General features: G+C 36.5%; 1 protein-coding gene and 1 non-coding gene across 2 annotated transcripts; one reads left to right on the forward strand and one right to left on the reverse strand.

The window, feature by feature from the left end:
* The first annotated feature begins 7,268 nt into the window (after window positions 1-7,268).
* On the forward strand, window positions 7,269-9,449 carry LOC140008701 (uncharacterized). The gene is made up of 2 exons (XM_072053554.1): window positions 7,269-7,632; window positions 7,861-9,449. The coding sequence occupies exons 1-2, from the start codon at window positions 7,269-7,271 to the stop codon at window positions 9,447-9,449; spliced, it is 1,953 nt and encodes a 650-aa protein (XP_071909655.1).
* Window positions 7,434-7,540, reverse strand: LOC113694415 (small nucleolar RNA R71). The gene has a single exon (XR_003449366.1). It is a non-coding gene; the product is annotated as a small nucleolar RNA R71 (small nucleolar RNA).
* Window positions 9,450-16,035: the final 6,586 nt, after the last annotated feature.

Genomic DNA, 16,035 nt, shown 5'->3' on the forward strand with positions numbered 1-16,035 from the left:
TACTTATTTGTTATACTTCTCTTGGGTCAAGGCTTTTGACTGGCCATTATTCACAGAGGATATGGCCTTCTTATCCAGTCACGTATTCTTCATGGATTCATCATTAGATTTAGATGTAGATGTATCTTTCGAAAGCCTCAATTTACTATTATATATACCCCAAAATAACCACTTTTAGAACAAAATTTCATCTGGAATGGGTTCTTCTTCTTTGTAAAATGGAGATAGGTTAAAATGTAATGGCGTCTGCCCTTATTTAGTGTATGTTGTGCCATTTACCTTGCACTCGGAGTACTACTTAGGACAAGCAAACACGGAAGGATAGAAAGGCCAAGCCAGCCTAGCCCTTCATAGGATACAGCAAAACCCATTGGATGGGATAGGGGTGGCAATCGGGTCGAGTTCGGATTGACGGGTCGGATTGAGGTCCAAGTATAACAAAAAATCCGCTGACTCGAACTTGACTCACCAACCCGAAACGAGTCAGGATACCTGACACGAACTCAAAAATTTCGGGTTGGCAGGTCGACCCGAAATTATCCGAAACTTAATTTTAATTTATTAATTTATCACTGTAATTTCTAATAAAATCAATTTCTCACAAAATTAATTACATCATCAAGTAATAAAAATTTAAATAAATAATTTCAAACCAAATCTAAAATAAATCAAACACCGTAAAAGTGTTTTATCCAAAACCAAATATAAAATAAATTAAAACATCATAAAAGTAAAAAATAATATAATATATTATTTGTCCAAATATAATAATTTCAACTTCACACAAGTTAAATAAATTCATTTAGGATTAAGTAATTAATAACTTTGAAAAAAAGAATGATTTAGTTTCTTTAGATAAAATAATTTTTATGTTTATTAAATTATTTTTAATTTGTAAACGGGTCATATCAGGTCACCACGGGTTGACCCGAAATCGACCTGTTTTCTTATCGGGTTCATCGGGTTCGACCCGATTCTGACCCGAACCCCCGAAACCTAATTTCGTGTTAGATTCGTGTCGTATTTTCGAGTCGTGTCATAAATTGGCACCTCTAGGATGGGACCTTCGGTCTAGTTTTTCTTTAGTTTGAAAAACCATCTATAGCAACAAAATGAACATCTGTGAGGACCCGAAGTTTTACTTATTTTAATTTTATTTTACTGGTTTATTTAATTATTTATTCACCCGTTTACCCCAAATAATTTATTTCACCCGTTTTAAGTCCATTTGTATGCAAAAATGTCCCTTTATAATTTTAAAATGTTTCGTTAGCAAATTTAATTTTTCTATGGCTCGTTTAGCGAGAAATAGCGAATACACGTTTTTCGAGACTATATTTGATCCAAGAGTGCAATAATCATGAAAACTTAAGAATGATCATTAGTAGACTAAGAAAAGTTAATTGAGAGATTGGATGTGAGTGAATTCAAATGTTCACCTTATCGCGTGCGAGTCGGAGGTTCGCGTTTTTCATGTCGGAACGGTTAAGTGAAGATTTAAAAAACTAATACTAGACTACTAAGAGTGGATAATTACCATATTAAAGGAACTACATTGGAGGTTTAGTGCACAATTGAAACAAATCCGAGAGAAAATGGTGGTATGAAACCCTATTGAGCACTAGTGAAGGATTGACTTTTTGCCCAACACATGCTACTATTTCATTCTTTTCCTCCAAGAAAACTAAACCACCAAACTCCCTCATCTCTCTCCTCACTCTCGGCCAGCCTCAAGGCAGGAAAAGGAACAAGAAGACCAAATCACAAAACCACTCCCTCACTCTCTCTCTTGGTCGGCAGCCATAGGAAGAAAAAGGAAGAAGGAAAACTCCATTTCTTTGGCTTCAAGCTTGCTTGTTCTTTATCCTCCAACCATCAAACTCCTTGGATTCTTGCTCTAGCTTGAAAGGAAGTGATGGGGACGGCTGGATAGGGGCTGTTTTAAGGGGTTTTTCACACCAAAATTTCTGGTTTCTTCAAGAACTAGGGAAGTAACCACAACTCTTGCTTTCATGTTGTAATTTTTGGTTTTGAAGCTTTTAGCTTCCTTATTGTTGTTGTTGCTTGGATTGGAATGGTTGAAGTGGGCTCTATGAATTCCCACCTTGGGTATATGTGCTGATATGATGATAATATGAGTGTTATTGTGATTGTGATGAGTATTAAGCTTAGAAATTGAAGGAAAGATGAAGGAAAAATTTCGCAGGAATGCTAGACAAATCTGTCCTATTTTTACTATACCTGTATTTCGAATTTTGGGGGCTCAAATGACTGTGAAACTGATGTGTATATGTTGTGTAGAAAGTTTCTACCAAAAATCATTTGAATTGGTTGAGCAAAAGTTGAATTTTCGAAATTTATAGAAACCTAGAAAAAGTGTTCTGGGCTGATGAACAGTGTCTCTTTAATTGAACATATCTCTATGTACAAAAGTCAAAATTGAGTTCCGTTTGTGGCATTTGAAACTAGACATTTGTAGCTTTCAAATAGTATAAAATTCACCTTCCTAGTTCGAACTGAGTGAACCGTAGGAGTTCACCAAAGTTTCCTATTCTGTTCTGCTATTCTGTTCGAATGACAGTGATAAGCTGCGTCTTGTCGCTTGAATTCGAACTATCTATGAACTGATTTTCAAAATGATTTCTTCTGATGAAATGTAGTCTTTTGAATCTAATTTTCAACGCCATTGACCTTTCTCAATTTCAAGTTGTATTGAGTGAGATATGGTACAAATTGTAAACTGCAGCAGAGCTGGGAAAACCCTTTCTTGTGTTGGCCGAATGGTTAGGCTAATTGAGGGATGCTTTGCTTTGAAAATTTTGATGTCAAGTGACTACCAATTACTTGTTAAGTATTTCTTGGACATTGGTTTCACAAATGAACCGAAATGGGACTGATTTCATTGTGCAAAATGTTCGGAAACGAACTAAAAGCAAGAAGACAGATTTACTAGGAAATAGTTTCCAAATTTTGGTGGTCTTGCTAACTGTCTTTCCATACTAGTTTTTGCATGAAATTCTATAGGGGAATAGTACTCATATGGAAGTTTAAGTTTACCGAATTTGGTGTTATTCTAAGACTATTTTGATACCCAAATGATGTCCCAAAGTTTGCCTTTCAAATCTGGAAAACGTTTCTTTTTCTCTTGGCCGAATGGTCAAATTTGTTTTGGAATGTTTTGTTTCGAAAACTTTGATGTCAATTACCCCTAAATTGCTCATTGGATATTTATGGAACATTGGTTTCAACATTTGAGTGAATTGAGATTGATTGTGTGGGACAAAATTTTTAAAAGGAAAGAGAAACTCGAATAGGCAGATTAGCCTTGAGAGTTTCACGAACTTTGGTTATTTCGTTAACCACTTTCCCGTACGAGTTTTTGCCTAAATTTTAGCAGAGATATAGTTCACATATGAAATATTTAATGTATCAATTTGGTGTATTTTCAATGCCATTTCGATGGCCAAATGATACTTCAAAGATAGCTTTTCAAATTTGGAAACTTTTGGTCAGTGAGTAATTTTCAGCCGACTTTGAACTACTATATCTTGATGCTCAAAACTCCGAATTTCATTCCATTTGTTGTGTTTGAAATTTTGATTGGAATTCATATTGTGTTATGAGTTTCAAAGGCTAGTTCATTTTCTGTGAATTTTTTCGAATTTCCTAAATTTGCCGAAAAACAAGACTGAAACTGCCTTACTTACTCAGATCAGCCGCTTTGAGCTGAAAAATGATTGCCTTTCGTTTGGAATCATAGAAAAGTGTCTCCTAGGAACTTTTAGTACTTTGGAACTATTTTCCAACGGTACCAATTTTTCCAATTTTGGACCTACTGAATGCAAGATTCAATTTTTCAAAGATTGCTCCTTAAAACTAAAATTTTCGAACTTGATGGGAAATGAGTTTTTAGAAACTCTTCACTACCCTTCGATATTGAATGACTATTTTAAACTTAATTTCATGAAAAAAATCAGTTTCCCTTGTGTTATTAAACCCCACTTTTGAGTTTCGATTTACGAGTAATTAAGGCTCTCTTTCATGATATTTTCTTAGTATTGTACAAGTGTACAACCTTCCTTGTTAACGAGAGGTTTATAAACAATAGTGTGTTATAGCCAATTATTATTTGTTCAGGTGCTCAAGGGGACCATCAAGAGGATCTCGAAGCAGACGCCTAAAAGTTTGTTTGAGCACTTATACTCTATTTTAAATTGGTGAGTGTTCCATATAGGAGTATATGACTTGAATGGTTTTACGACATGTTTACTCCATAGTCATTATGTGTTTAACTGTTAAGTACTACCGATAATTGTTCCTATGAACTTTTCCACCATTTTAAGGCGAGTGTGTACTTTATCTCACTCGATCTACTAAAATGACAAATTTCTACCGTTAACCATGAACTACTTACCGTTTACCAATTTATTTGAACTACGTATCGTTTACCGATTTATTTGAACTACTTACCATTTACCGATCTATTTGATTACTTACCGTTTACCGATTTACTTAATTACTTGCGCATGTTGTAAGCTCTAAGCTGAATTGGATCCTGCCCTTGGTTACTAACCTGCTCGAGCCAGGATTGGACTCGGTCGGGTAGGTTGGAACCCTAAACCACCGTTTCGGTATACTCGAGTATTATCACTCGAGGAATAAGGTGATGGCCAGACAGACCGAGAGGATCTGAAGTTATAAGGTGAAGTTGACCGAAATGGTTCCATTGGAACACCGTATCGTTCAATATGTGTTTATTTCTGTACAATGATAACTGTCTCATTGTAAATGTGCCAATATGAAATTTTGAACCATATATGTATCATGCTTAACTTATTTGATTTATTAGAACTGTTAGATTGTCTTGGAATCTCACTAGGCTGTTTAGCTCATTCCATGTTTTTATTTTCCTTAACAGGGTTTAAGATCGCGAGTGCTCATGAATAGTACTAAGTTATTTTCTTTTGAAAACCTTAAGTTGTATTATAGCGGATGACTGTAGTACATATTCTTTTGGATTGTATTTAAGTTTGAAAGTTAACTAATTTTAAGTATGAAATGTTTTGGAGTACTTTAATTATATTGATAAGTGAATATTTAACGTACATTTTGTACGAATTTGGCATGAATTTTGGTATGTTTTGAGAAGATTAAAGCCATATTTGAACTCTTTTGGTGATAATTGCTTAAATATTGTTTAAGGGTTAAGAATTTGATAAATGAGTGAATTAATGCGTTAATTTTGTGAAATTGTGAAGGTAATTGATGTATGAAATTCATGCACAAGTTGAAAGAAATGTCAGGGTCATCCAGAGGACAAAGTATACAAGAAATTGGGAGCAAAAATGTAGAAAAAGGGAAGAAGTGAAAAACTGGAAAATTGCTCAACACGGATCCGAGCTCGGATCCGTGTATATAAGAGGGATCCGACCCCTCGTCTGTACTTCTGGCGGAGTGTATCCGAGGTCAGGACGATCCGGCCTCGGATCCACCAAGGGAAGACCTCGGATCCTATAATCCGAGCTCGGATCCATTTTCAGCCCTCGGATCCGAGGCTCGGATTTGTCTCTCTCCTCAGCAAGTGCCACAACCGTTTTTCTTTACCTTTTTCTCAACTTTCCAGCTATTTTGAGGGACAGAAATCGGTGGCACATGCTTCTGCAACAAAAGAGAAAACCAAATGAGTATGGACAAAAGAAAATATCATATCTTTGACTTCTTTTTACAAAATCTGAGTGGAGGAAATTATGAAGTGAGAGGAATGAAATTTCTCCCACCTTTTATGCAGAAACACAGAGGAGAAGCTGGATTACCATACGTAGCTAGTTTTCTTTCTTGTATCTAGTTTTATCTCTAGATAGGAGTTCTTGGAGAAGTACTTGGAGAGTTTCACTTATAATCATATTGTGCAAGAACATAGCAGGAATTGGAGAGCTTCACCTTCAATTGGCTAAGTTTTCTTTTATCTTTCTTATACTTGTACTTTATGAGGTTTTGCATTAATAAACTTGTGAGTTTGATTGTTAAATCATTCATGAGTAGCTAAACTCCTTCATCTAAGGAGTAGATGAAACTTATGGCTAAATAATACTAATTGAATGTGATCTACACTTGTTATATCTTGTATTAACTTGTCTACTTGTGTAGCTGTGATTACTTGTTATTGATTGATCACCAATAGCATGTTTATAGTGTTATTATTCAATGAGAATTGGTAATAACAATTGAAACACATGAGTAGAGCTTGAGTTGTATGTTCATGAAAATAGAGATACACTTAGGTGGATTAGTGAGCATTTCATGAAATAAAATAGAGTAGTAGTAGTATTTCACCATGATAATAGGGAAATCTATATTGCTCTAGACCAGTTCATCATGAAAATGAGATTTGGTAAATTTGGAAATGAATCTCTGGTTAAATAAGAATAATAGTAAGAAGTAAATCCATTCATTTGTATTGTTTATGCCATAAATGGAATCTACATCCCTAGAATCTTCCTTAAGTAAAATTTCTCTATTTGTATTCAGTATTTGTTAAACTAGATTTGTATATCAGATTTGTAGATTACAGCATTAGACTTTCTCTGCTCAAATTAATTGTAAGTCTAAATAATAGAGAGAACAAGGACTTAGTAATTGTTTAAATTGCTCCTCGTGGGATCGACCCGATACACATCTTGTACTACAATTGCGACCTGTATACTTACAGTCCAACGGGTGTAAAATCGGATTTAAACTTGCACTTAAAGTAAAAACCCGTCAAGTTTTTGGCGCCGCTGCCGGGGAGCGGCAATATTAGGGCCTAATCATCTCTATTAATTTAGATATTTTTCATTGTTTTTTATTCAAGTTGTTGAATTAAAACTGAAAATTTCTCTTGTTTTTGTTTGTAGTGTATGCACCGATCAAATCGAGAAGTTGCACATTTCGATCCTGAAATTGAAAGAACATTACACAGAAAAAGGAGGAGTACATCACATCAAGAGGAACAAGAGGTTTGGCAGCCAATAGAAGATATCCTGATAGAATTACAATTTGAAGAAGACATGGCAGAAAATGAAGCAAATAGGCGAGTTCTACGAGATTATGCTCTACCGGGAACACAAGGATCTCAAACGAGCATAGCAAGGCCAACGATAAATGCTAACAATTTTGAGATTAAACCATCACTTATCCAAATGGTTCAACAATCTCAATTTGGAGGTAATGCAGTAGAAGATCCTAATTCACACTTAACTACATTTTTGGAAATTTGTGATACAATTAAAATGAATGGAGTTAGTGATGATGCTATTAGGTTACGGTTGTTCCCATTTTCATTAAGAGATAAGGCAAAAATGTGGTTACACTCTCATGCTCCTAACACTTTTACCACATGGGATGATTTATCACGGGCATTTTTGAATAAGTATTTTCCACCCGGTAAGACTGCTAAGCTAAGAATGGATATCACTGGTTTTAGTCAAATGGAAGGAGAATCATTATATGAAGCATGGGAAAGGTTTAGAGATTTGTTACGGAAATGTCCACACCATGGACTACCCGAATGGCTGATTATACAAACCTTTTATAATGGTTTATCTTTCTCCACTAAAACTATGATCGATGCAGCTGCAGGTGGAGCTTTAATGGGTAAATCACCCCAAGAAGCTCATAATTTGATAGAAGAAATGGCAGCAAACAACTACCAATGGGCCAATGAGAGAGGTAATACAAGACGTCACGCAGGTATGATAGAAATGGACACTCTCAATATGTTGAGTGCTCAAATGAATAATGTGATGAAATTGCTAAGTAGACAAGGTGGAGTTGGTCCAAGTTCATCTAATGCACATGTAGCATGTTGTTCTATATGTGGAGGTGAGCATGATACTAATGAGTGTGTTGATTCTGAGCAGGTACAATTTGTCAATAATTACAATCGTAATGCTCAAAATAACCCCTACTCGAACACTTACAATCCGGGGTGGAGAAATCATCCAAACTTTGGATGGAAGGATCAAGGAAATCAACCAAGGCCAACTAATCCACCGGAATTTCAATCAAGGCAACAACAAGCTGAAACTAAACCTGGTTGGGAGATAGCAGTGGAAAAGCTCGCAAAAGTTACTTCAGACAGATTTGAGAGAGTAGAAGGAAGGTTGGACCAACTCACTACAATGTACAGGAATGTAGAGGTTCAAATTGGTCAAATTGCCAATGTAATCAACAATAGAAACCCTGGTGAATTACCAAGTAAAACCGAAGTGAATCCGAGAGAGCATGTCAATGCAATCATTCTTAGAAGCGGTAAAACGGTTGAGGGATTCGATTTTGAAAATTCAGGTGGTGAAAAAGACAAGAAGCAAGCAATTGAAGGGGAGCAAGAAAGTCAAAATGATCATGTTATCATTGATATTGATGCACTTCATCCCAAATTAAATTCTAATGTGATACCTTTTCCTCACAGGTTGAAGAAAGATGGACAGGATCAGGAGTTTGAAAAGTTCTTCAAAATGTTTAAACAATTGCACATTAACATTCCTTTCATTGATGCTATAACACAGATTCCCTCTTATGCACGTTTCTTGAAAGACATCATGTCAAAGAAGAGAAAAATTGTAGATAATGAGATGATATCATTAACGGAAGAGTGTAGTGCATTGATTAAGAATAAACTCCCTCCTAAATTGAAAGATCCGGGAAGTTTTTCTATTCCTTGCACTATTGGTCAATTGCATTTTTCTAATGCTTTATGTGATTTAGGTGCAAGTGTGTCACTTATGCCGTTATCGGTTGCCCGGAGATTGGGACTTCAAGAGCTAAAAACTACCAATATTACATTGCAATTGGCGGATCGGTCAATCACACGTCCCATGGGTATTTTGGAAAATGTGCTCATAAAGGTAAGACAATCTATAATACTTGTGGATTTTGTTGTCTTAGATATTGAAGAAGATGTGAGAATGCCAATTATTCTAGGACGACCGTTTTTAGCCACTGCACGAACTATAATTGATGTAGAAAAAGGTAAGCTTATATTACGGATTAATGGTGAGGAATTGAAATTCAATTTGGATAATAAAGATGGGAGTATAGAGCCTACTGCTCTTGTTTCTAATATGCCATCTGATGAAAAGGTTAACCAAGAAAGGACCGAAGAAGTTAAATTTATAAATGTCCTTGGTACTAACTTTCATGGTGTAGGAACAAAGGAGGAGAAGATAAGGATGGAAGTCGGCTTAATAAATTCGCCATTCCATGAAGAAAATGGTGAAAAGTTGAGCCAATTCAGAAAAGACAAGCAAAATCCACTCCAAGGTGAAGTTGAGCCTCTCTATGACAAGTCTAATATTCCTCCTTGGCATTTGAGGAAATTGGATTATGAAGATCAATGCATGGTTCACCACATGGTGGATTGGCTCGGGAGTTTCGACCCATGGGGAGAAAATCTCTCTCTAATGCTCTAAAGTGATTCAACTTTTTCAGTCGAGCCAACGACTATAAACAAAAGCGCTTGTTGGGAGGCAACCCAATAATAATTGTGCATTTGTGTGTTTTTATGTGTTTCTTACATTTTGGTGTCATTTAATTAACTAATTAGATGTATTTCACTTGTTTGTAGGAGATACGGGAGTTTTATCATCCATCTTGGAGGTGCACTTGAAGAACATGTTGGCAGGGAGTTTTTCTTACCAAATTGTGTTTTGAGTGCTTAAAATTTCTATGCCTATACATACATTGTGCATTTCAAGTGAGTTTTGGTGATATCATGGTTATAAAGGTTCATGGATTCATTTGATGTGTATTTAATGCTCAAAATTGCCATTTTGATGTAAAAATGCAAAAATAATCAAAGAACCTCACCCCTCGATTTTCAATGTAAATGTGTTTGTTGTGTTTTGAGAGGATGGATATTGTGTTTAAGGTATATTGCATGTGCGTGGGAGGTTAGATTTGATAAAAAGTTTGTCCAATGTGTGTTTTGGAATTGGCCGAAAAAGGGAGAAAAAGTTTAGAAAAATTGCAGTTTCTGCAATTAGTGCAGAGAAATACAGATCCGAGCTCGGATCCTAAAAAGCCAGATAGATCCGACCACGGATCCATAGATCCGACCACGGATCGTTTCCAACCCAGATAGATCCGAGGGCTCGTCTGTGTTTCTGTTGAGACTGATCCGAGCCATGTCGGATCCGAGGCCTTCCAGAACGGATCCGACCTCGGATCCGTTCGCGATAAGAAAGGAAACGAGGCCTCGGTTCCTCATTTTCCAGCTCCTTTCTCTTTCTCTCTCACCGAACCCTAACCTACCTTCATCAATCTTCCATTTTGCCCATTAATCCTTGGATATTTCTCAACAAAAAACATCCCAAATACTCTTGTGAGCATTAACCCTCAACAATTTGGAATCAGAAACATCAAATTGAGGGGTTTTGATCTTCAAGACGTGAAATAGGGCCAAACTGAAATCTTGCAATTTGAGGTCAAATTTGGGCTTGGTTGTTCTCCATTTTTGCATCATTATCATCCTCCATCATCACTCCATCTATCTGAGGTAACAATTTGCAATTTTCTTTGAGTTTACATAATCTCTAATGTTGCATTTTTCTATTTCTTGGGTATATTGTGATAAATTTGTATTTGTTAGAACTTCTTGATACAATTGTGCTACATTGTACTTTCATAGATTATATGAACTTGTTTCGAGAGGTATAAGTCACTAACATACCAATTGAACATGATATGCTCTCATTAGAACAATAGCCTATGGGATAAAAGAGTGTGTCCCTGATCAAGTTGACCACATTGAACCACTTTTACTTAAGATAATTAGCATTTGTTTGGATGAATTGGAACTCATATGTATGTACATTGAGTGTTATAAATGGGAATGGAGATATTCTTAAGTGTTTGTGTGTTTATGGATATAATTTTCAATTGTTTGCACTTAATATGCATGAAATGATTTCCTTATTGGTAATATCCTTTTTACATGTGGGAATTGGATTTGAGAAGTGTTAGGAAGTTTATTTGTTTAAATTTTGGTACAGTTTGGCAGGGAGTTTAGCCCTTTTTCAAGGGGAAACTCTGCCGAAATTTTCTTAAATTCCTATTTAACATGTATGAGCAAGTTTCTATCATTTCTAATACATACTCATCTTGTTTATAGGTACTATGGCTCGTACAAGGAGGGCTCGCATTCCTACTCCTACTCCTTCTTCAAGTGAGGAACACACCCCTTCCTTGCAAGAGGAGTCGCCAGAAGAAGAATCTCCTTCGCCAGAGCCGCCACCTCGCTCTCGCCGAAAGACCGCATCCACTAGCCGTGACGAGCCACTTCCTGACTATGATACCACTCGTTTCACCTCACTCGAGAATCAACAGTGGTACGAGGCTGGTTTGGACAAAGAGATTATCGTTGAAAAACATTTGGCACCGGAGGTGGATGCACACTACCACATCTCCACGGCATTTAAGCGACTCGGATGGAAGACTATACTAAATTTGCCAAAACATTACTATCCCAATCTGGTCCGGAAATTCTACGCCAATGTAGAAAATAAACAAAGTCACAGTGGCAACCTCATCGTCTCGTGGGTTCGAGGAAGAAGAGTGGCTCTCAATCGCGATACACTGAGACAATTCGTCAAACTCAAAGGTGAAGGCGAAGATGTCAAATTGACCAAGGAGTTCAAAGCTCGAGACCCTTGGGAAGTGGGAGAGGCTGTGGGACGGCTAAAGGGTCAATACCGTGAGCGAGGAAGTTCGAAAAAACTCACGGTATATGCCGACTCCTTCGAGTATCGGTACCACCTGATTTTCTACCTTTTTGCCTTCAATGTGGTGCCGAAAAAGAGTGGGAAACGGGAGATCCGAAATAGCGATCTCTATTTTCTGGATAAAATGATACATGGAGTGGGTAGGCAGTTGACTGGTATTCCTCTACTCAGCATTATCATCAGCTATATGCGAACCACAGCTCGTATGAGGGCCGGCGAGACTTGGTTTGGATTTCCTCGGCTGCTATCCCTCATCTTTGAGAAGCTCAAGATTCCCATTGGAACCGAGAGAGCTGTGGTAACTAGGTCGGCCGAGGAGGTAAATGATTCGTTACTCAAATCCTTGGGTATTTCTACTGATTTTGGAGCTACTTTGGTCCGGGACACAGGAGAAGCATCGACTTCCACTCAGCCTCCGCCTCACACTGAACCACAAGCGGAAACTCAAGAGACGGAGGCACAGCAGACTCTTCCTCCTCCGGTTCCACTACCACCTCCTCAATCGCGCTCCAAGTGGCAAGAGCTTCTCAATGCTACTTGCTGTATGGAGACGCGAGTCGTCGAGCGCATTGACCAGACGGAACGGATGATGACTGAGCGACTCGACCGACATGATCGCCGTCTTCGTGCGATCGAGGATCATTTTCATATTCGACGGTCCCCTACACCGACACCTCATCAGGAGGAGGGCCATATTGGTACCTCACAGGGTCCTCATGGAGCCGAGGAGGCAGTAGACCCTCGTTCCCAGCAGCCATGATGCTTTTTAGCGAATTAGACCTTTTATTTCTTTATTTTTCTTTCCTTTTGTTAAGACAAACTTTGTAGTTTTTATTTTTCTTTAATTTAAATCATCTTGTGCTACTTATGGTATTTGGTACCCTTGTTGTCTCATTTTGGACAGAAAATGGATGAGCGTGATGATTAAAGGCTTCAAACGGCATCACCACCTATTTTGAGGAAAGTTTCAGTTCTTTTACCTTCCTCTACAATGAGGACATTGTAGATTTTAAGTGTGGGGGAGGGATTACTTTATCTTATGGGTGATTGTGTCTTGAAATGCATGATTTTAGTTGTTTATAGCTTAAAAATGTTGGAATTATATTTGGAAATATTGTCATGAGGATAATTTTTGTGAAATTGAGGTTGTTGGCAGGGAGTTTCATCTATTTTTATGGGGAAACTCTGTCAAAATTTTTCTAAAAAATATTTTCCAATATTTCATTGCAATTCTTCCAATTAAATGGCCAAAATGTTAAAATTTTAAGTGTCTAATTCCTCCATTGGATAAAATGCTATGTGTATCTTGGAAAAGTTTAGTTCTTATTTAACTTGGAATGAATTATTATGCAATTAGGATATTTACATTTTAGAAAGTATATTTGGTTAAATAAGAAAAATTATGCTTAGAATTTTGCAAATTAATGAGATTTATCATTTTTACTTAATTTTATAAGTAAGTGATTGATATAGTCAAAGACAAGGCCAAATTCTTCCCTTAATTATACTTAGAGGGAAAAAGAAATTATATGTTAAAAAAAAAGGAATAATATTATTATTTTTCTACTCCAATGATTCACATACTGAGTAACCGGGGGTTGGCATTTACAAATGTCGACATTCGCGTAAAAAGGTATTGGAATTAAGAGTATGATTAGCAATTTAAATAAGTGAAATGTTGAGTAACCGGGAATTTTCACATAAAAGTGTTGATTTTCGTGTAAAAAGACGTTTCACTATTTAAATAAGATGAAATGTGAATAAATCCCTCTAAATTGTTAAGTTTTGGGATGAGGAAGGCCATAAATTTGACTATGTGATTTACTTATTTGTGGAATTAGGATAGAATGAGAGAATTGATTTGAATTGGTCAAAATATAGGCATAATTATTTTTATTTAATTGAATATTATGAATATTTAGTGTAATCTGAGAAATGGCATAATAATTGGTTTCTAGGTTTTTGAGGAATTAAATTTGACAAGAGTACGCATATTGTTTTCTCTATTGAATATTTGAAGTAAGTTTTGTGTAAAATTGCTTGAGGACAAGCAATGATTCAAGTGTGGGGGAATTTGATAAGTGAATATTTAACGTACATTTTGTACGAATTTGGCATGAATTTTGGTATGTTTTGAGAAGATTAAAGCCATATTTGAACTCTTTTGGTGATAATTGCTTAAATATTGTTTAAGGGTTAAGAATTTGATAAATGAGTGAATTAATGCGTTAATTTTATGAAATTGTGAAGGTAATTGATGTATGAAATTCATGCACAAGTTGAAAGAAATGTCAGGGTCATCCAGAGGACAAAGTATACAAGAAATTGGGAGCAAAAATGTAGAAAAAGGGAAGAAGTGAAAAACTGGAAAATTGCTCAACACGGATCCGAGCTCGGATCCGTGTATATAAGAGGGATCCGACCCCTCGTCTGTACTTCTGGCGGAGTGTATCCGAGGTCAGGACGATCCGGCCTCGGATCCACCAAGGGAAGACCTCGGATCCTATAATCCGAGCTCGGATCCATTTTCAGCCCTCGGATCCGAGGCTCGGATTTGTCTCTCTCCTCAACAAGTGCCACAGCTGTTTTTCTTTACCTTTTTCTCAACTTTCCAGCTATTTTGAGGGACAGAAATCGGTGGCACATGCTTCTGCAACAAAAGAGAAAACCAAATGAGTATGGACAAAAGGAAATATCATATCTTTGACTTCTTTTTACAAAATCTGAGTGGAGGAAATTATGAAGTGAGAGGAATGGAATTTCTCCCACCATTTATGCAGAAACACAGAGGAGAAGCTGGATTACCATACGTAGCTAGTTTTCTTTCTTGTATCTAGTTTTCTCTCTAGATAGGAGTTCTTGGAGAAGTACTTGGAGAGTTTCACTTATAATCATATTGTGCAAGAACATAGCAGGAATTGGAAAGCTTCACCTTCAATTGGCTAAGTTTTCTTTTATCTTTCTTATACTTGTACTTTATGAGGTTTTGCATTAATAAACTTGTGAGTTTGATTGTTAAATCATTCATGAGTAGCTAAACTCCTTCATCTAGGGAGTAGATGAAACTTATGGCTAAATAATACTAATTGAATGTGATCTACACTTGTTATATCTTGTATTAACTTGTCTACTTGTGTAGCTGTGATTACTTGTTATTGATTGATCACCAATAGCATGTTTATAGTGTTATTATTCAATGAGAATTGGTAATAACAATTGAAACACATGAGTAGAGCTTGAGTTGTATGTTCATGAAAATAGAGATACACTTAGGTGGATTAGTGAGCATTTCATGAAATAAAACAGAGTAGTAGTAGTATTTCACCATGATAATAGGGAAATCTATATTGCTCTAGACCAGTTCATCATGAAAATGAGATTTGTAAATTTGGAAATGAATCTCTGGTTAAATAAGAATAATAGTATGAAGTAAATCCATTCATTTGTATTGTTTATGCCATAAGTGGAATCTACATCCCTAGAATCTTCCTTAAGTAAAATTTCTCTATTTGTATTCAGTATTTGTTAAACTAGATTTGTATATCAGATTTGTAGATTACAGCATTAGACTTTCTCTGCTCAAATTAATTGTAAGTCTAAATAATAGAGAGAACAAGGGCTTAGTAATTGTTTAAATTGCTCCTCGTGGGATCGACCCGATACACATCTTGTACTACAATTGCGACCTGTATACTTGCAGTCCAACGGGTGTAAAATCGAATTTAAACTTGCACTTAAAGTAAAAACCCGTCATATATATTGAAATTATTTGAAGTATTTCTATTTTTGAATTATGGATTGTAGTGAGTCCCGGCGAGAGCTAGGCAGGCATTATGCGGATACCCTTGGGTTCACCCTTGAGAGAAGTGGGGGAGTCATAGGTGGTATCAGAGCCACTTCGCGTGGTCTCTTCACGGGATGAGCTTGGATTAAGTGGTGTTATGGTCCTTATTATGTGAATGAGTGGAGACTTAAGTACTCTTCTAGAGCGTAAGTTGTGAATCATGAATGTGATAGGTATAAACCCTTTATCTTGATACTTTAGATATGCATGTTAGATAGGAATCTCAAATGTGGTGATTTACTCTTGGGACCGGCCGGCTTAAGTTGTGAATTATTTTATTTCGAATTCTTGTACTCGAGTACTTAAGAGTTGAGGGCAATGCTAAAGATTTGAGATCTCCATTTGCGAGGAATAAAAATGGACTAATGTTTCGTAAGAACAAGTACAAGAGGTCAAAGGATGTCAAGTTCGAGTAGTAAGAGAAGTGAGACA

Source organism: Coffea arabica, chromosome 6c, assembly GCF_036785885.1.
Source record: "Coffea arabica cultivar ET-39 chromosome 6c, Coffea Arabica ET-39 HiFi, whole genome shotgun sequence".
NCBI lineage: Eukaryota > Viridiplantae > Streptophyta > Magnoliopsida > Gentianales > Rubiaceae > Coffea > Coffea arabica.

What these genes read in the sequence shown, in the direction of transcription:
- LOC140008701 (XM_072053554.1), top strand. Translation starts at nt 7,269, where the DNA reads ATGAATGGAGTTAGTGATGATGCTATTAGGTTACGGTTGTTCCCATTT. An exon ending in TGCAGGTGGAGCTTTAATGG is followed by an intron (nt 7,633 to 7,860) that starts GTAAATCACCCC and finishes CTATATGTGGAG; the next exon opens with GTGAGCATGATACTAATGAG.